The sequence below is a fragment of the Phodopus roborovskii genome, unplaced genomic scaffold (assembly GCF_943737965.1).
Source record: "Phodopus roborovskii unplaced genomic scaffold, PHOROB, whole genome shotgun sequence".
Taxonomy (NCBI): Eukaryota; Metazoa; Chordata; class Mammalia; order Rodentia; family Cricetidae; genus Phodopus; species Phodopus roborovskii.
This window is the reverse complement of record NW_026126525.1, coordinates 36,598,473-36,620,514: the sequence shown is the minus strand read 5'-3', so window position 1 is coordinate 36,620,514 and position 22,042 is coordinate 36,598,473. Positions and strand designations below refer to the sequence as shown.

Here is a 22,042-nt window from a genome sequence, read left to right as displayed (position 1 = left end):
AAGGAACCAGTATTTATCCCTAGTGCATGAACAGACTTTTGGAGCCCATTACTTATGGGCTCAGCCTAGATACAGGAAAGCCTTGATACAGGGCAGGCCCCAAATGATGTGACAGACTTTGATGATTCCCCCATGGGAGGACTCACCCTCTCTGAGGAATGGATGGGGAGGATGTGGAGGTGGTAGGGGGGAATGGGAGGACTTAAGGAAACTGGAATTTATGTGTAAAATAGTATTGTTTTAATTTGAATAAAAATAATTAAAAATATATAATTCTTTGTTCTTGAGTACAGCTAGGTAATTCTTGTTAGAGGACACCTCTATAGGTCTAGTGGATTTAATGGAAAACATGCTTTCTTATCCATTCATGTTGCTATCATTTTTATGATTTGGCATAGGCTATCTTTCTTTGGTTGTGCCTCTGACATAAGAATCTGCCCTGCCTTAAATTAGGCCAGTGTAGAGCTATGTTACTGGAGCTGGGGAAGATAAATCTGATGGGTGAGCTGTTTAACTTGACAGGCAAAGATGGCTCCCAAGCCAGAGGTGTGGAGTGAGGCTTGTGGTATAGAGCTGACATTGAGTAGAGAGGAAGATGGAAGAAGAAAGAAGCTTCTCACCATTCACAAGTAGCTCATGAATAAGCTGAGGGATCTGAAGTCGGGCCTGTAGGTGTAGAGATGGCCATGGGAGGAGGGAAGGCAGTAAGAGAAATGATAAGAGAGGTAGTTATGTCTGATGGTGTAGAGAAGGCCATGGGAGGAGAGGAGACAGGATAGAAGAAGTTAGGCTTGTGGATGTAGAGATGCCGATGGGAGGAAGAGAACCATAAGAGATGGAATAGGAGAAGGAATGGTGACTTACTCTGCAAAGGTGGCTCAAAAACAAAGAGAGTTCACAGCCAGGTTTTGGGGAAGGCTTGTGGGTATGCAGCTAGCAGTTGGTAAAGAAGGAAAATGTTACTTTTTTTACTCCTTTTAATTTTATTTTTATTGAAAATAAAGTTATTTTCTTGCAATATATTCTGACTATGGTTTCCCCTCTCTCATCTACTCCCAGATCCTCATCCCTATCCTTCTAACCCCATGCCAAAAGGTAAATAATAAAAGACAAATAAACAAGAATAAAACAAAATGAACACACAAACAAAAAAGGTTACAAAGAAAGAGCAATGTGTGCATGTGCACACACACACACACACACACACACACAACATAAATTCAAAATGTGAAACTACAATATACATGCAAAACATCACTAAGAAAAAAAATTCCCAAGGAAAGCCAATACTAAACTTTTAATGCTCAAATGTTTCTTTTCTTTTTAATAACCAAAACAAAATTCTGAGCTCTTGCCCCATTTTGTACTAAAGATAATATAGTGTCCACTAAATAATCACATGGCAAGTGCTCAGTGTTGTTCATACAGGGGAAAACTGATGTCTAGAGACAAATTTCTGAGTCTGGCAATGTTTCAGTTAGCCCCTGAAATTTCTCTTCCTCTTTGCCTATTATGCCTTCCCCTGACTATTGCTTTGTTTTGTTTTTGTTTTTGTTTTTCTGTGAAGTGCATTCCCATTTTTTGAAACAGTTGGTTTTTTTCTTCCATAATATATCCTGATTATGGTTTCCCCTCGCTATATGTTTCCCAGGATTTGCCACCTCCCCTAGTCCTGATCCACTCTCTTTTTGTCTCTCAGAAATAATCATGTTTCTAAGGGATAATAATAAAATAAAATAAAACTGGGAGGAGTAGAGGGAAGGAAAACCATAATCAGGATATATTATATGAGAAATGAATGTTTTCAATAAGAGGAAAAAAATGTTTAAAAGAGAAAGAAGTCAATCTTCAGTCTTGTCACTAATAGTTAACACACATGATTTAATTTTCCCTGTGAGTAATATAAAAATAAACCAATTGAACTAAAATTCACTAGTCTGAAAATCTTCTCTATGTAAGACCAACTAGTTTGTGTAGAACCCAGCAAGGATATTACCACTAATTTTAGTAGTGTGTCCACCTCTATAGCCATCAGCAAAACAATAATATGAGTATATTTTAATTATAAATTTTGTTGCAAACTATTCCAGTATTTCTCTGCTTCATCCAAGCAAAATTCAGTCTTATATAGTAAACAATTCCATTTACTGAACTGAAGTATGCTTTCAAAATAATATCAGATATGATAAACACATTGAGAAATAATAAACTTGTCTTGTGAAATTTCTGAAAATAGCAAAAAGCAAATATGAGTAATTCCTCTGTTTTGCAATGAGACAGAACATCCCAGTGTCAGGAAGTCATCATAAAATCTTACTAATAACTAGAACTAAGGAGACACTTAGGGAGTAGCAAGGCAGCACTAAAAGCTAACTCCATCTTTGGCCCTCACTCCTGGTGAATGTGGCTTCATTGCTAAGTGATCAGATTCCTCTGACTATTCATTCTGCACTTCCTTAATTTCCACATACTTATCTCCAAATCCAAATTATAGTACAGGTCCTCTCAGTTTTAGATAACACAAAGCCCTTCACACCATCACAGGTATCACCAACTGGCTGAGGATAGGCCACAGTCTTTAGGTCAAAGATGTAGCCATGTGCATCATCAGTGAGCAATTCCTGCATGGGATGCAGAAAGAGCTGCTCCATTGAAGAGAGAAAATGAAATAAGGAGAAGTTATTAGAAAAAACAACCTTATTAGAAATATCCACTAGAAGACCACAATCTAAGTTATATACTGACTGCTACTACTAATCTCATAAACTTAAAGAGAATCTAAACAACATAAAGATGGTGTTTATTTTTTCTTTTACATACTATTTTTTGTACTTTGCATGATTTAAATATACTTTTAGTTGAATTGCTTTTTGTGTTTTTTCTGCTAAGGAATGCAGCTGACTCATAAGAAATCACATTATGTTTTCCCGAGTCTGAGGCAGTATTAAGTAAATGGAAGCTCGTGTATGATCCACATATAAAACTGCTGAGGAGACCTGAAAAAGTTAATATAAACTTTTTTAAAGGCAATTATCCAGTCTGACTGTTGGAACACTGTGTTTATATTGATTTTTCTCAAATGGAGTCTTTATCTAATCCTCACAGAAATCCCCAAGACAAAAACATTTTTCATTTTATGGATGAAGAAACTGCTACCAAAAAAAACTTTCCAGCATCAGCCAGAGAATTAGAGAGAATTAGTAATGTAAGGAATAGAGCTCTTTATTCATTACCTGGGTGCTAGTAACTCACAATGTTCCTTAATATCTTCTCATAAAACGTGTTTTCTGGATGAATTAAGTTCAAGAAAGGGCCCTTCAAACCAAGTCTGGCATTGAGACAAGATCATATGATAGTCACATTCTCTATGCTTGATTTGCTCACTTTTATACCTGAGACAATATATTCCATTGTTTAAAATTCTCAAATATCCTTTCAAGTCTTTATGTCACTTTAAGATTAAGGACTCTAACCCACCTGACTTTCTATAGCATAGTGTCTAACATCCTCCTGATACCTCCAGCACAGGAGGCGTGTTGCCTCCCAAAGCAACACACTATAATCTCAGAATAATTGCTAGAATGCTTTGTAAATCCATGGAAAGATCCATATTTTGCCTTCATAAGAACTGAATCTTTATTTTTCTCTTTGGAAAAGAATTTCAGTGAATTTGCAATGACTCTTAGACCATTCACATATATGAAAGATTCACACACACACATCAAATATTAGGAGACACATGTATGTACTGCACTCATGTGTGTGTCTGTGTTGTGTGTGTGTGTGTGTGTGTGTGTGTGTGTGTGTGTGTGTTAACTGGTCCAGCCCCACAGCACCCCAGACCTGTGGCTACAGACACAAACTTCATGCCCAGTTTTCAGCTGAATGCTGGAGATCTAAACTCAGGTCCTCACCTATGGACATAAGGCACTTTACCCATTAAGTTATCTTAGATTTTAGCTAAGTTTCTTTAACATTCCTTAAATGGTCTGAGTTCCAGAATTCTTACCAATATTGAGTCCCTTGGATTTTCAAGATTACCTCCTCTAGATTTTATATTTTCCTTGTTCATTTATGAGTATCAGAGATAGCTCTTTTGAGAATAATATTTTAGGATAAGCTACTTTGTTGTCATGTTTGTCATCTTTCCTGTCATTTGAAAAATTACAGATTTATAATATAATTTTAAGCATAGTCAAAGTGAGAAATCATTCTAAGAATGTAATGCAGTTCAGCAACTATAAATTTATCACATGGTAAGTTAAACTCATTATTATGGGTGACATAAGATAGACACTTATTATGTACTTATTAAAACTATACTTATCATTATTGTAATTCCAAATGTCTATCCATTGAGTAAAGGTATCATTCACGTATGTGATAAAAATACCAAACCTTTAGGAAAATAAACAAGACAGTGGCTGCCAGTATCTGCCTCAGAGCTCCACGGAGTCTCAGAGGCTCCAAAAGGTCCTGTGGCTGTCGAAAAGGAGTCTGAAGAGCCTGCAGTAGCTTGGAAACAAATAAAAACAAATGTAGTCTTATAGGATGATGTTTTTAAAATGGATTCATGAAACTGGAAAGAAAGATGGCAGAACAGAATCACACTAGGGAGAATGAAGTGTCTATACCCTTCACTGCCACATTACAGTCAGCAGCTAGGATGACAGAAAGTTATCCTGTCATCAGATTCATGATGTGGATGCTGGGAACAAAACTTGGGTCTTCTGCAAGAGCAGCAAGCACTTTTTACTTCTAAGCCATCTCTCCAGAAAGATTTGTCTTTGACACAAAGTTCACAATATATTTGGTGTCCCACAATTAGAAATTCAACCAAAGGAAATCATGCCCTATGATAAACGTTCTAATAACAAAAGCATTTTAAATTTTCTGTTTGCATATGCATCTAAAAGAAAACAAGTTGAGTACATTTCTCACTTAAATATTATCCCAAAATAAGTTTTTGCTTGAATCCTTTCTCTTCTAGAATTTAGTTAGTGCCACTGATAAAATGCAGAAGGTTGATGGATTTCACATCATTTTCTACCTGAGTTGAAAAGACAGGCAGATGTTTCACATCTGCTCTGATTTCCATGATGCATCACTGCATCAGGCCAAGGAAAACTGGAAGTACATTACACAAGCCTTATGTGACACACTGCCAGTCTGGAGACAGGCATGTGGAGGGTAAACTCAATAGCAATTTTACACATTTAACAAAGGCAACCATGTCATAACACTTTGATTCTAAGTTTAAGTATCTGCTATGGGCACACATTCTGGGTGTGTCCCAGAACAACTGCACTGATGAGATCTGGCAATAGTGATGTCATGTCCAAATTACAGGAAGTCATACACTATCCATATGACCCGTTGTCTGTGTGTGAAGCTAACAACCAGCTCACTGTTTAGCTCTGTACAGTTGACAAACTTCCCCTAGATCTGAGAGCAAGATTTGCCATATTTTATATTTCTCTTTCATGAGGATTATTTAAACACTCTGACCATCTGTTCCCACAAGTAACTCTCTGTGTGAATAAAAAAGACACCCTCACTACTCACAGTTGATAGGCACCCTTTTTGTTCTAATCCTCTTGATTTGCTTTAAGTTGTTCTACTCTGAATTCAAGAACAGGTAATGCTGACTTCTCATCTTCATCAACAAACTATAAAATACTTGTTTCATAATTAATGGTGTATCCACAAATTGAGTTAGTCTTTAATTAATTCCTAAATCTCTTAGTATTGTCATAAAATCTGTCACTTTAGAAGGGTGAGGTAATGGCCCTGGAAGATATACAAAGGTATAAGGATCTACTTAGGGATAATCCAAAATGTGCTGTTGATAAAGATCTTAGTGAAAAAGAAAAATCATGTTATTATTACCAGCATAAAGCCATACTGCATATGTACTTGTGCTATAAATGTATGTGGTATAGCAGATACTAATGTAGATTTGGAAGAGTTTGTACCTAAAGAGATAGCTTAATGGTTAAGAATGCTTGCTGCTATTCCACAAGATGTAAGTTCAGTTCCCAGCACATGTCAGACTCATAACGACCTGTAACGCTAGTTCCATGGGATCCAACACCCTCTTCTGCCTCCATAGACACCCCAACACTTGTGGAATACACTCACAGCTCACAAAGACACACACACATACACGTAATAAAAATAAACCCTTAATTATAAAAGAAAACCTCTTCTCCTGGAGTCCAGTTGCAGAGTGGGAAGAGTGATGAACAAAGAGGTCAAGACCAGGCTGGAGAAACCCACAGAAACAGCTGACCTGAACAAGGGGGAACTCGTGCACCCAGTCTGATAGCTTGGAAACTAGCATAGAACTGATCCAGACCCCCTGAATGTGGGTGTTACTTAGGAGAACTAGGCGGGCAATGGGACCTCTGGTAGTAGATCAATATTTATCCTTAGTATATTAATGGACTTTTGGAGCCCATTCCACATAGAAGGATACTTTCATACTTTCTCAGCCTAGATACATGGAGGAGGGCCTAGGCCCTGCTCCAAATGATATGACAGACTTTGAAGATCCCCTGTGTAAAGCCTTACCCTCCCTGGGGATCAGAAAGGGAATGTGATGGGGGTTGAGGGGGGATGGGTGGAGGGGAGGGTGAGAGAACTAGGATTGATATGTAAAACAAGCTTGTTTCAAATCTAAATTTAAAAATTATCATTAAAAAAAGAAATAGTCAACTGTCACACTGTTTTACAGATTCTGCCTAGGCTAAATACTAACAACTTTTTGAAGTCATATTTAAAGTTATATTTTTGTGGTCTTTTTTAAACAGGTGTTCCTACAAAGATAAATGGACTTACAATGACCTATAAACACTATTATATCCAGACACCTATGAAAAGGCCATGATAACTTTAGGTTCTCTCTCTCTCTCTCTCTCTCTCTCTCTCTCTCTCTCTCTCTCTCTCTCTCTTTCTCTGTCACTCTGTGTGTGTGTGTGTGTGTGCACACACTCAGTCTTCAATGTGTCCAATCCATAAATGCACTACACATACACAAATGGAGACTTAAGAATTCTCCTTTGAAATATACAGTAACTCTGTCCATTATGAATATGAGAAAGGGTAGGCTACCACATTTTTAGGCAACTAGAATAATATGGTATGATGCTGGAGGTATGGGGAACAAATAATTCTTCTGTTGGATATAGAAAACTCTTAAAACAAAACATGCCTTGACACAAACACATAGGGAGCACAAATCCTTCTATCAAACACAGTTCAGCGCCACCAAAAGTGTCTGTTGTTCTTTTGCTCTGAAAGTTACTGGCTACTGATGAATTAATTAACATTCCATACATGTGTACCAGGACAGAGAACATGCTGCACTGCAATTTTGGGGAAGAATTCCAACACATTTCAGTGTTTCTTCTAGAAGATGGTCCTTGCACAGTTGTAATTACACTGGTGTTCTTTAGCACTCAAAATAATGTAAACACTTGGAGAGTCCATTTAAACATAATGAGAATATATTTAGTACCATATTTTTCTATCTCGTAGAAAAGTACTATAAATCTAGGATAAAAGTGGTCACCTGGGAAAGTCAGAAACTCAAGCTTTCTTAACCACAAACTTTTTAGAAATTGTAAGCAGTGACTCAGTTTTTATTCCTGAAACATATTTCTGAAGACTTATTGCACTGGAAGATTTTGAGGAATCATTGAAAATTTTATGTTAAAGGTCTTTATAATAAAAACTTTTACAATGTGATCACTCCTGATCTATCAATTTTATACATCTATATTTTTAATATTAGGTTGGTTTGTTTTACCTTTTATTGAAAATAGATTCTTTTCTCATATAACATATCCTGATATCAATTTTTCCCACATCTACTCCTCCCTGTTCTTCTCCACATCCACTCCCAACCTGATCTAATCCCTTTCTGTCTCTCCTCAGAAGAGAACAGTTTTGTAAAGGTTAACAAAAACATAACACAATAAAATATAATAAGATAAAACAAAAGCCATCACATCAAAGTCAGACAGGGTAAACCAACAGAAGGAAAAATCCCAGGAGAAGGTGCCAGAATTAGAGACACACTCAAAAGTCCCATACAAATGCTAACTGAACGCTGTAATATGTACAGAGAGGACCTGGGAAAGACCTGTGCTTACTGTTTCAGTTTCTGTGAGTTGATATGAGCTTTGTTCATGCTGATTTAGAGGGCCTTGCTTTCATGGTTTCATCCTTCTCCACTGGCTCTTATACTTTTTCTACCTCCTCTTCCAAAAGGTTCCCTTTGCTCTGAGGGGGAATATTATGGGAGCATCCCATTTAGAGCTCTGTATTCCAAGATCTCTCTCTTTCTCTCCATAATGTCTGGCTGTGGGTGTCTGTATTTGTTTCCATCTGCTGTAGGAGGAAGATTCTCTGATGATGGCTGAATAAGGCACTAATCTATGAGTATAGAAGAATAATATTTGACACTAATATTTTTTTTAACCAGTAGTATTTGGTTTTACACTAGCACTATGGGCTGTCTAATCTTTGTTTTTGTTGTTGTTGTTTTGTTTTCTTTTGTTTTTTTGCTTGTTTGGTTGGCTGGTTTGGTTTGGGTTTTTTTGTTGTTGTTTTGTTTTGTTTTGTTTTTGTTTTTTGTCACCAAGGAGTGTTAGGTATAGATTCCATCTCATAGAGTGAGCCTTAAGTCAATTCAGATGTTGGCTATTTACAAGCTTTGTGCTACCATTACCCTAGCATATTTTGCAAGAATAAAGCCACTGTAGACCAAAGAGTTTGTGTCTAAATTAGTATTTATATTTCTCTTTTGGTACCCTTCAGAGTACCTTCCTGTACCAAAGACACTAGGGTGTAGGGATAAAGGTTCAATACATGGACCAGCTCTATCTCTGCATGTTTAATGACTCAAGTGGATGTTGTCTCCAGCAATGGAGCCAAGCCATCAGTTTGTGGAGAGCAACCCATTGTCTTGCCAATATTATAGATTTGTTTGGGATCTCCATGGGAACTCTTTGGCCAACAACTCAATTGGATGGAACCCAGTTCAGGTACTAGATGTTTAGTTTCATGACAAAAAAAAAAGTCCAACTGGGATTCCATCCCCCCATTATTTGTACATTTGGATCACCTTCCAATATTAGTAGATTTCCACTGCACTAGGTTTCCCTCTACCTCTCAATTATAGCTGTCTCCCTACATTGCCTCCCTATTGTGACATAAACATTTTATACACTGTGAAGATGTGCCTTTGCCAAAGCACCTTCTGATTGGTTTAATAAAAAGCTGAATATACAATAGCTAGGCAGAAGATAATAGGTGGGACTTCTAGGGGGAGAGAGAGGGACTCTGGGATGAATCTAGGCACATACGAGCCACCAGAAAGACACAGAAGGAAGCAAACATACATTATGGAGGAAAGGTAATGAGCCACTTGGAAAAATATAGATTAGTAAAATAGTTTAATTTTTAAGTTATAGGAGCAAGTTGGAAAGAAGCCCAAGAAAAAGAACAAACTTCTATAATTAATAATAAGTCTCTAAATGATTAAATGGGAGCTGATAGACAAATAAAAGTCTGATTACACCTCCCTAAACTGTATCTTCCTGCCCCCTCACCACCTGATCTATTGCAAAACAATAATATTGATGATTGAGTCTTGTTTACAATTTCCCAAGTATAGTACATCTGCTTAAAATAAATTACTTTGGATAATGAACAAGCATTCAAATTTATCTTTTTATATTTTATAATTAATTTTAATATCTAACTATTTACTGTCTTTAACTTCTATAATTCAGTTACTTACCAATGAGGTGATTATTCTCTGAGCAAATAGCAATTCTTAATCTCAATTAGAGTCATACTTTATAGATCTGATGGAAAAAAATATTTCTGAATTGAAATTAGAGCTATTATATACTAGTTGGTGTTATTTCTATAGAAAGATAATCAAATCAAATTTAGAAATTTGATTTCATAAAAATTAGAATGTGAATTCTACATTAATGCCAAGGACATAAAATGACTGCTTTTTTCACTTTAATGAGTCTATCGTGAATTGATTTTAGTCATGAATCATGAATACTGTAATAAACCCAACATCACCTTTTGAGTGCCTAGAGCTCATTCTCTGCTTTGTTGCTATTACAAGGCATATACCATTTGAAACTTTTGTAATGTAGTAAACAAAATTTTACTATACTTTTCATTGGTCTGGCAGTATCTCCAGTTTAGCCCTCCTGTGTGAGGAGTCCTCCTGGAAAATTTTTATGGAAAGAGAATCAGCATCTCCAGTAAATTTTTGCCAGATAAAAGTGTGTCAAGGGTGTTTCATGTTTTTCTATTTAATATAATTTCTTTAACATAGACAACATCACTGAGGAAAATTCCTTCAGAGATTTCAGCACAGATCTTGACTCTGAGTGTTCATCAGAACCCACTGGAACAATGTCTGAGATTGAGCAAACCAGGACTAAGGAAGAAAGGCCATTCAGGTAAGAACTTCATGAAGCACATAGCAAGGAGATGTTGTTCGGGCAGCAGGAAAGGGGGGAGTGAGGGTTCTATTTCCCTCTTTAGTTAAGCAGGGAGTTAAGCAAACCACAACCACATCAGAACCTTACCTAGGAAACTAGATGAGAAATGAACAATTAACTCCATCCAGCAGTTCATTTCGCCTCACTGATCATCCATGACTACTAACCAATGTCCAGGCCCCCATTTGGCTGTATGCCAAACTCACACACCCACACAAACAGGCTGCCACATATGTGAGACATCTTACCATCATGGAAACAGCCCACATATTTACTAGACTTATAGGTTTTAAAAATAATTTTCCAAGTTCATGAAGAAATCACTATTTTGATTCTGTAAGCATTATAGTATTCCAGAAGGCTAATTATGATTTCTTTGGTAGAAAAAGAACAGCATGATAGCCAAAGACAATTAAAGAAACAGGCACTCTGTTTGCCACTGAAAGAATAGTTTTATAAATAGTGTGCATAAAATGACTTGAAATATCACCGAGATTTAAGTTTAAAGGTGAACCTACAAATTCATGCGTGTGCACACATAGAGAGGGAGAGAGAGAGACAGGGAGAGAGAGAGAGAGAGAGAGAGAGAGAGAGAGAGAGAGAGAGAGAGAGAGCTAAGAGTGCCTTCATTTTGCAGCTTGGCATGGTGTTATGTGCCTGATGATTCAAGTTGAATTGCTTAGCTACAGTTGCAGTAATTGCAATGGGTGTATGAAACAGTGAGAACATAAACTTTTCTTTTTTTAATTAATTTATTTATTTATTTTATATAACCAAGTCCATTTAAATGAAAACAAACATTTATAGACAATATTTGGGAATTAGGGCATCGTTTTTTCCAAACTACTTCCTGCTGGTAAGGGGCGCTGTCATGGGGGATTCTAAGAAGATGCAGAAATCCTGGCTGTAGTCTGTAAGGCTGCTTTGAAACATAAACTTTTCTAACAGGCAAGAAGAATTGTGATTTGAAGGACAGTGAAAATAATCTATTCTTCCAACCTACCTCATCCCAAACCATACTACTTTTCTTCTATGCTCATTGCCCCAGGACTTTGTTAAACCATTCACTGCTTATGGAAATCTTTATGAGTATCTAGGATTCAGCATACTTCTGACTGAACAATACATATTAGAGAATGCATTGTCAATGAGCACCAGCTTGGCTGCATATGAAGATAAACATGAGCTTTCTCACACAAAAACCAATATTTGACAAAAAAAGTAAAATCTAACATGATTTATGCAGAGAAAAGATTCTAAATTCTGAGTTAAAGGCTAGATTTTACAACAGAATATACAAGTACTTATATTAGTTAGATAGTTATTGATGTTTATAGGAGGCTTTTCATTGCTATTAGTGGGTCACTATTATCTTCACCCTGCAGAAAAGCAACCAGGGAACAGAAAAGTTAATTAGTTTCCTATAGTAACAGGGTCAGCTCAAATAAAATTACATTGCAGAAGACTGAATTCCTGAGTGGTACGTTTTCTTCCTTCCTACCAACACACTCTTCTTTAATCAGCAGCTTAACCTCTGAACTAACTTTATTTTAACTTATTTAAGCTTTTGCAGTAAGCTGTGATAACAGCTTCTCAAAAGAGCTGAAGTGGAATCCATACTGTTTCCTCTGCTTGCTCTGTTAGCCCCAACAAACTCCTTCCCATTCCTCTTGTATCTTCACTTCCTTAGGCTTTCTCTGACATTCCTAATTGGGTCATACTCCCCTCTGTAAGAGCTCTTCTATGGTGTATATCTCTGCAGGTATTCATGTGATTGTCTGAAGTCATCAAGCTCCTTCTTCTCTCCAGTGTATGCTTCATGAAACTAGGAATGACATACCAATACCAGTTCAATGGCTGCCACAAAGTAAACAATCAATGGATATTGATCACATTAATCAGTGAATGAACCTAAGCATACTGAACTTGTTTCTCCAGAACTCAATAATTTTCAAAACTTTATAGCTCAACAGTAGGAGAAGGCTAAAGTATAAACACCCAAGAATTCCTACTCAATTTCAGCTTCCTTAGGAAGAGTGAGCATGGCCAGCACTTTACATAGCTCTGGAGGAAGTGATGCTAGCCTCAAAGGGCTCAATTCTTCACTCTTTCCTGGACTATACGTCACCCTAACTATTCTGGGCTAACAAAATGTTCAATCTAGTTATTTTTTGTTCCTGACAGCTCTCTCTGCAGTGTATGTAGTAGCAATACAGATTAGGAATTATTGACAAGCTATGAGCTACACTCAAGCTAGCAAAATGCTCTTGCTTTCTTGGGGATGGAAAGTTTGTTTGTATCTTTTCTCAAAATTAAGATAGAATAAAACATGCACTAAAGGGCACACTGGAATCTCTGCTGACATATTTGATTAAAGCTAAAAGAAATGGTCTGATGCCATGTGAGAATTACAAAAGTTCTCTGTATTGACCTCATATCAACCAGTGCTACCTAGCTAGAACCATATAAAGAATAGTGTTCTACATATGACATCAAAAAGAACTCTTGAAGGGAAATATTATTGCACAATATTCCTATTGAGTCAAAATTCTTTTGTTACTTGCAGTTAACAAAAAACAGTATCTTCAACTTTGAGCAACATCAAGTCTAAAGTTCCCCTACTTGAAAATCATTAATGGTTTAGTTGATTATGGGCTCAGAGTAGTTATGTGAATAACTATTCATTGTTTCCATTTCTAAGTTAGGAAAAATATACTATTAATAAAATATTAACTTGAAATTATTTGAAATACATTTACTTTATTGTCTGAGAATCTCTGGGAAAAAGAGACTATTGGTCTGGGATAGTTAACCAATATTTGGGGATATTGTATGATGTAGATTTGCAATTTCCCTGTAATAACTGCAATGAGATATTACTGGTTGCATATTGATTTATGTCATGTTCAGAAGATGGGCAAAGGAGAATACCGAATAGATAAGGGCAAAGACACTGCCACATGGAACAGTCACAGTTTTCTATAACAGAAACCAATAACATGTATACATAGATGGAAAACATATTAAGAATTGGCTCATGATATAATAGAGGGGGGAAAGCCCTGGTCTTTATAGCCAGCAAAGAGATAACCAGAAAAGCCAACCAAGGATGAGTTAGAGAAGTTCTTATCCAAAAGCAGCAAGCACAAGACTCAAAGAAATCGGTTTTCAGTCTCCTATGTGAAAACAGGAAAAGGCAAATATTCAAGTTCAAAAATTTAGGCTCTGGAGACCTGCCAACTCAGTGACCCACCACCATTGGGAGAGGCAACTTGCTTTGCTTGCTCTTATAATGCATTTGTACTTTTCATCTAAAACACACCAGTAATGTTTTTTCATGTATCAAGGTACCATGGTCCTGTCAAGTTGACATATAAATTATCTCAATATTTCCATCCCATTATACACATAAAGGAACTGAAGGCATGCAGATGCTAGATTTTATGCTTCTAATATAAGAATCTCCTCACCTCTGCACATTCTTCTTGTCCTGCTAAACTCATGTATACTCAAAACTCTTAAACATAAATTTCTGTCCATTTGAGCACAGATACTAAATACCTTCATTCTGTTATAGAGTGAACTGCAAAGTTAACTATTCAAAAAAAATAAGCATTCAGTTAACAAAATAATCCCTGTGACTTGGCTTCAAATATTGTTTTTTAAGAAAAGAAATGTGAGCATAAATTTAAGTGCAGTGTGCCTACTTTGTTATTTATTTAAACACAAAAAAGAAGTGAAAATGTTACAAATGTAACAAATACATTTCTGTGATATTTTTAACTTGTCCTATATATGACTCTAAAGGAAGTCTAAAACTATTTTCCCATTCAGAATAATAACACTTATCTCAAATATATGTCAGTCAAGGAAGAGATGTTTTTTAAAGATATCTCAGAACTGCATGTCCACACTGATTATTGGAATCCATTTGTATTAAAGTAACTTTCAGATCTCTTTCCTTTTTTTAACTTTTCACATTTTCTGAATTGTCCATCTGAGGAAAAAAATTCTCTGTAAATCTTTCCTCAAAAATAAAAATCAATCAATTTGTTATCTTGTCAGAGAATCATTTAGCTCCTAAAAGACACAGGCTTCATTCTAGGAAGACCCACTGATGCCATTTGTTCATTCCCAAGAAGAAACATGTCTGTTTTCAGCATTCTATCTCAGCACATCCTTATTTTCTTTGGAAGGCGGGTGTTCGAGACAGGGTTTCTCTGTATTGCTTTGGAGCCTGCCTGGAACTACTTCTGTAGACCAGGCTGGCCTCGAATTCACAGAGATCAGCCTGCCTCTGCCTCCTGAGTGCTAGGACTAAAGGCGTGCTAAAGGCATACTCCACAAATGCCTGGATATCCTTTTTTTTTTTTTTTTTTTTTACATAAAAAAAGGTACAGTTTGATAGACACTAATGAATACCAAGCAAAAGATGTGTTTTGCCTGGAAATGTCAAATAGCTACATCTGAAAGGGGATACAGAGCTGAATGGTTGATAGGTTAAGTGGTTAAATGACAAACGAGCAAGTAAGTAAAGCATTCAGTGCCTGGGACAGGATGGGGTTGAGTCACAACTGACTTCTACAATAGAGGATGCAGTTTTCACTGCTACCCAGGATGGTGAGAATGAAGGTTATTTCTATGAATAGCCTGCTCTGTTCATAATAGCAATCAGTCTCTATTTGGGTGACTTTAAATAGGCAATCATTTCACAGCAGGAACAATGAGAGGAGAAGAGAATTCTGAATCTCATCAGCACTCATAAACAGGGATGTTTATTGTTCTGTAACTAGCAAAAGCAAGAATCGCTGCAGGAAAGATGCTTGAAAACCCATATGTGACTTTATAGCTGAAATAGGAAAGAAATGTCAGCTATCAAGTTTACAAATATAAAATGAAGTTCATACTGCAATGATTTGTAAGCTTGCGATTTTTAAATAAATAAATATAGGGAAACCAGCCATGCATTTGCCAGTTTTGAGTGAATTAGTGTGAAAATGATGTGTTAACACTTGTAGTCCTAAGTTAAGTCCCTCTATGGTAAACAGAGTCTTTGTAATTAATCATTGAAAAATGCTTAGAACTGGGTGTGGTAGCATATGCCTATAATCCCAGCACTGTGGAGGAAGAAGCAGAAGGTACAGGACTTAAAGAATAGACTTTGCTACACAGTAAATTTAAGGTCAGCCTGTGTTACATGAGACCCTGTCTCAGAAAATAAATGAATAAAATTAAAACTCTAAAAATACTTAACAGATTTTTAATCCATTTTCCATAATGACTATTGACTTCTCACACTAGCCATATGATAGATTAATATCTATTAAAAACTCTTCACAAGAAATGATTTAAAATATTAGCTAAAACATAAAATCATACTTTTGTGGCATAGCTAAAATGGTACAAAATTAATGAGATTTATGAAATTTTAAAGAATTAGGTTTGTTCTTGGAATTTTGTTGATATTCAAATGGCCTGGATGTGAATTAAAATGCAGTTAGTGAGACAGCACCAGGGCCTAAACTGGACAGAAGGGAAAACTGAAGACCCCTTCACAAACCAGGGCTCAAATTAGTAAACCATCAGCAAGTAAACTATCCTCAAAACCAAAGTGAAAATAAAACTTTCACTTGTTCTAACTCTAATTGAGGAGAGGGACTTTGATCGAACAAGGAATAGATAAGACAAAATAGGACTTGAAAAATGAGAAAAGAAAAAAAATAAGATGGACATGGAAGGTCATGAAAATGACAAGAGAAAAAAATTACTTCCCTGGGGATTGTGAGCTGTGAGTCAGTATTCAAAAAGGACCACAACAAAAATCCCTGACATCTATCTCTCATCAAAAAAATTTTAGATCAGTTAAAAACATAACATTTAGGAAGAGTAGACACCAGGAAATAATCAAAGTGACAGCCAAAATCAATAAAGTAGAAACAAAGAAAACAATACAAAGAATCAAAGAAACAAAGAGTTGGTTTTTCAAGAAAATCAACAAAATAGACAAAGCTTTCTCCAAAATAACCAAAACGCAGAGAGAGAACATGTACATTAAAATATCAGAAATGAAAAGGGGAAAATAACAATGGACACTGAGGAAATCCAGAAAGTCATCAGATCATACTTTGAAAACCTGTACTACACAAAATTGGAAAATGTAAAGGAAATGAACAATTTTCAGGATAGATATCACTTACAAAATTAAATCAAGAAAAGATAAGCAATTTAAATAGATCTAAATAACCCCTAATGAAATAGAAGCAGTCTTCATAGAAGAGTCTGCCAGACATTCTGCAACACACAGAGAAAAATGACTGACAAACTGCCAATACAGGTGGACAGTTTAAAGTTTCCTGCTTTGCTGAGGAGTCTGCCAGATACACTATGGCCTATAGGCTGAAGATGGAACATTGCAGAAGAACTTCAGGTGACTGATCAGGTAGCAAGATGTCTCTCTCATATCTAGAGTTCTGTGGTATTTGATGGAGTTGAAGACACATAGTTATGGTTATAGTTATAGTTTTCCTTAGTTAGGATTAAAGATAAGTTACATATAAGACTTTAGACTCAATAGAAGATAGAATATTTTCTTTAAATCTTGCTAAATGTTAATGGAATGAATATTATTAACTGTGGTTCTTATTTTCTAACTTTTTTGTTATATATTTTTGCTGTGTTAATGTTAAAACCCTTTTTATTTTAGACAGAAAAGAGGAGTTGATGGGAAATGTCATTCTGTAAATATGTTTCTCGTATTGGTTAATGAATAAAGCACTGTTGGCCAATAGGAGGGACTAGGAGACAAGGAAGATTAAGGGATAGGTAGTAAGAGAGTCAACATGTAAGACCAAGAGATCAGAGGTCCTGATCCTCTCTCTGGTAAAAATAAAACCACGTGGAAATACTTAGATTAATAAAAATGGGTTAATATTTAAGACAGAGCTAGTCAATAAGAAATACTAGTAACAAACTAACAGTAACAGGCTAATCGCTTTATATCGTAAAAAAAAAAAAAAAGAAAGAAAGAAAGAAAAAAGAAAAAGAAAAACAGAAATAGAAGCAGTTATCAAAAGTCATCCAACCAAAGAAAGCCATGGGTCAGATTGTTTCAGGCAGAATTCTAAAAACAATTCAAAGAAGAGCTTAGAAAGAGAACTACAGAACAATCTCCCACATGATCATTGAGCCAAATATACTCAATTGCAAATTCAAGAACATATCAGAAAAGTCATTTGCAATAATCAACTAGACAACCAGGGATGCAGGGATGGTTCAACATATGAAAATCCATGAACATAATTCAAATGTAAACATATAAACAAACTGAAAAAGAAAACCACATGATCATCTAACTATAAGCTGAAAACACCATTGATAAATTCCAACACCCCTTCATGACAAAGGTCTTGGAGAGATCATGGATAACAGGAACATAACTAAACATACGAAAAGCAATATACAGTGAACAAACAGCCAACATCAAACTAAATGGAGGGAAACTCAATGCAATTCTTCTAAAATCAGGAACAAGACAAGGCTGTCCATTCTCTCCATATCTCTTCAATATTGTACTTAAACTACTAGCTAGAATAAGAAAATAAAAGGAGATAAATGAGAGACAAATTGGAAAGGAAGAAGTCAAATTTTCAGTAATTGCAGATAATATGATAATTTACATGAGTAACTCAAAAAATTCAACCAAAAGAACTCCGATAGCAGATAAGTACCTTGAACACACTAGGCCCGCCTATCCATGCAGGATTACCCTGAGTCTCCACCTGCCTGATCTTTGACCCCCATCGCCAGACCTCTGCTAGAGGGAACTTCCTAGATACACTCTCAGAACACTAGACACACCTATCTGCACCGGACCATCTTGAGTCCCCGCCTGCCAGGTCTTTGATCTGATCCCTGGGCCTCTACTGGAGGAGCACCCTGAACCCTGCCTGCCTGAACTTTGACCCCCATTGCTGGGCCCCTGACTGAGAAGAGAACTCCTAGAGAGCTTGGACTACACAGAGCTACAGACATCAAAATTCTGACCCACTTAAGCCAAACAGGGAGTAACATAGAGAGAGAGACCCCACCTGCATCCACTGGAAGAAGCAATGGGAAGACCACAATACAAGAAAACACCAAACAATAGAAAGACAAGCATGACACCACCAGAATCTAGGGATTCTACACCAAATAGACCTGAAAACCCCAAAGCAGATGAAGCAGAAGAGAATGACTTTAAAATATCTTCATATGATAGAGGCCTTCAAGGACGATGTAAGAAAATCCCTTAAAGAAATGGAAGAAAAAACAAACAAAAAAATGGAAGAAATGAACAAATCTCTTAGAAAGTAAGGAAAGCCAAGAAAAAACAATCAAACACTTGAAGCAAACAACTCAAACAGTTCAAGACTTGAAACTGAAATAGAGATAATAAAGAAAACACAAACTGAGGGAATACTGGAAATAGAAAAACTGGGCAAGCGATTGGGAACTGCAGGTGCAAGCATAACTAACAGAATACAAGAGATGGAAGAGAGAATCTCAAGGACTGAATATAAAGTAGAGAAAATACACTCATCGACCAAAGAAAATCTCTTTTCTTTTTTCTTTTTTTTTTATTTAATTTATTATTTTACATGTAGATCCCAGTTCCCTCTCCCTCCTTCCTCCTTCCCTCCCTTACTTTTACCCTCTCTGGCCTCTTCACATGCACTCTAACTACCCTCCCCTGCCATCCCCCCACCACAGTTCCATATGTAGGGGAATGCCATCCAGTTGGGGTCATGTAGATCTCACAGGTCATGTGAAGTAGGGAATAGGGCTTCTCTCCTGACTCTAGGTTAAGGCACTTATCCCTCCATGGGGGATGTATTTGCAAGGTCCTTTGGTGCACCAGGGATACATCCTGGCTCCATTGTCAGAGGTCCCTTAGACTGCTCAGTCCTTCTGCCTGAGACCCATATTCAGGAGGGCCTGAGTCAGTCCCATGCTGGCTTCCCAGCTATCAGTCTGGGGGCCCATTAGCTCCTCCTTGTTCAGGTCAACTGTCTCTATGTGTTTCTGTAGCCTGGCCTGGTCCTCTCCATCTTCATCTGGGTTCTAGTTCGACTCAGTGTTTATGTATGGGTGTTTGCTCCTGTTTCCAACAGGTATTAGATGAGGGCTCCGTGGATAAGTTAGTTGTTGATCTCACTATCAGGGAAGGGCATTTATGGTAGCCTTTCCACGGATGCTCAAATTGTTAGTTGGGAGCAGTCTTGTAGTTCTCTAGACCTTTCCTTGGGTTCAATTTTATCTTCAAACCAATATTGGAGTCCCTCTATTATGTTCTCTCTCTCTCTCTCTCTCTCTCTCTCTCTCTCTCTCTCTCTCTCTCTCCTGTCTTCTATTCCTAACACGACTCAATCTTCCTAGTCGCATGTGTTTTCCTGTCCTCCTCCTTGCTTTCTCCTACTTCTCTCTCCATTCACTGCCCCCACTTCCCCTGTGCTCTGGGGGACTTGTCCCTTCCCACTTCTGTGAGGGACTTTATATGAATCTCTTAGAATACACCTTGTATCTTAGTTTCTCTGGTGGTGTGGATTATAGGCTGGTGATCCTTTGCTCTAGGTCTAAAATCCATATATGAGTGAGTACATACTATGTTTCTCTTTTTGTGACTGGGTTGCCTCATTCAGGATGGATGGTTTCTTCAAGTTCTAATCATTTGCCTGCGAATTTCATGATACCATTATTTTTTTCTGCAGAGTAGTATTACATTGTGTAGATGTGCCACATCTTCATTATCAATTCTTCAATTGAGGGACATCTAGGTTGCATCCAGGTTCTTGCTATTACAAATAGTGCTGCTATGAACATAGTTGAACAGATGTCTTTGTTGCATGGATGTGGATCATTTGGGTATATTCCTAAGAGGGGGATTGCTGGGTCCTGTGATAAACTAATTCCCATTTTCCTGAGGAACCGCCATACTGATCTCCAACATGGCTGTACAAGTTTACACTCCACCAGCAATGGAAGAATGTTCCCCTTTCTCCACAACCTCTCCAGCTTAAGTTGTCATTGGTGTTTCTAATTTTAGCCATTCTGGCAGGAGTAAGATGGTACCTCAAAGTTGTTTTGATTTGCATTTCCCTGATAGCTAAGGATGTTGAGTACTTTCTTAAGTGTTTTTCAGCCGTTTTGATTTTCTCTATTGAGAATTCTTTCTTCACTTCTGTACCCCATTTTTTAAATATGGTTATTTGGTGCTTTGTTGACTAGTTTCTTGAGTTTTTTGTATATTTTGGAGATCAGCCCTTTGTCAGATATAGGATTGGTGAAAATCTTTTGCCAGTCTGTGGGCTGCCATTTGGTCTTGTCCACTGTGTCCTTTGCCTTACAAAAGCTTCTAAGTTTGAAGAGATCCCATTTATTAATTGTTGCTTTCAGTGTCTGTGCCCCTGGAGTTATGTTCAGGAAGTGGTCTCCTATACCAATTTGTTCAAGCGTACCTCCTACTTTCTCTGACCAAAGAAAATCTTAAATCCAAGAAATCCTTAACACGAAACATCCAGGAAATGTGAGACACTGTGAAAAGGCCAAACTTAAGAATAATAGGCATATAAGAAGGTGAAGAAGCCCAGCTCAATAGTGCAAAAAACATATTCAACAAAATCATTGAGTAAAACTTTTCCAATCTGAAGAAGGACATGACCATAGAAGTATAAGAAGCATACCAAACACCAAATACACTGGACCAAAGAAAAAAGACCCCTTGACATATAATAATCAAAACACATAACATACAGAATAATGAAACAATATTAAAAGCAGAGAAGGAAAAAGGCCAGGTAACATATAAAGCATACCTATCAAAACTACACCTGACTTCTCTATGGAAACCCTCAATGCCAGAAGGTCCTGGATAGATGTTCTACAAGTACTAAGAGTCCACTGATGCCATCCCAGGCTACTATACCCAGCAAAACTCTCAATAACTATATAGAGAGAAAACAAGATATTTAATATCAAAGCCAGATTTTCACAATGCTTATCTACAAATTAACTATGCTGACAAAGACATAGGCAATAGATAATCCCACTTTACCAGAACCCAAGGATAAAGCAGGACAAATATATTCAAATACCACTGCCAACAACAAATTTAAAACATTAACAATCAATGGTCCTTACTCTCCTTCAACATTAATGGTCTTAACTCGCCTTAAAAAAAAGACACAGGCTAACAGAATGGATACAAAGGTAGAATCCATCCTTCTGTTGCATACAAGAAACTCTAAGCTTCAAAGGTAGACATTAACTCAGGGTAAAGGGCTGGGAAAACTAAGAAAGAAAACTACAGACCAATAATAACCCTCATGATGCAAAAATACTCAATATAATGCTGGCAAACAGAATACAAGAATACATTTAGAAATCATCCACCATGACCAAGTAGGTTTCATCCCTGGGTTGAAGAGATGGTTCAACAAAAATCTATCAATGTTATCCATCATATAAAC

At 36.8% G+C, this 22,042-nt stretch overlaps 1 protein-coding gene across 1 annotated transcript in view; it reads left to right on the top strand.

Moving 5' to 3' along the window:
- Window positions 1-22,042, top strand: part of Cngb3 (cyclic nucleotide gated channel subunit beta 3) — a 174,275-nt gene that overhangs the window by 18,115 nt on the left and 134,118 nt on the right. The window contains exon 3 of the mRNA XM_051198109.1: window positions 10,370-10,496. Within this exon, the coding sequence (XP_051054066.1) occupies window positions 10,370-10,496 (127 nt within the window). The remainder of the gene's footprint in view (window positions 1-10,369; window positions 10,497-22,042) is intronic.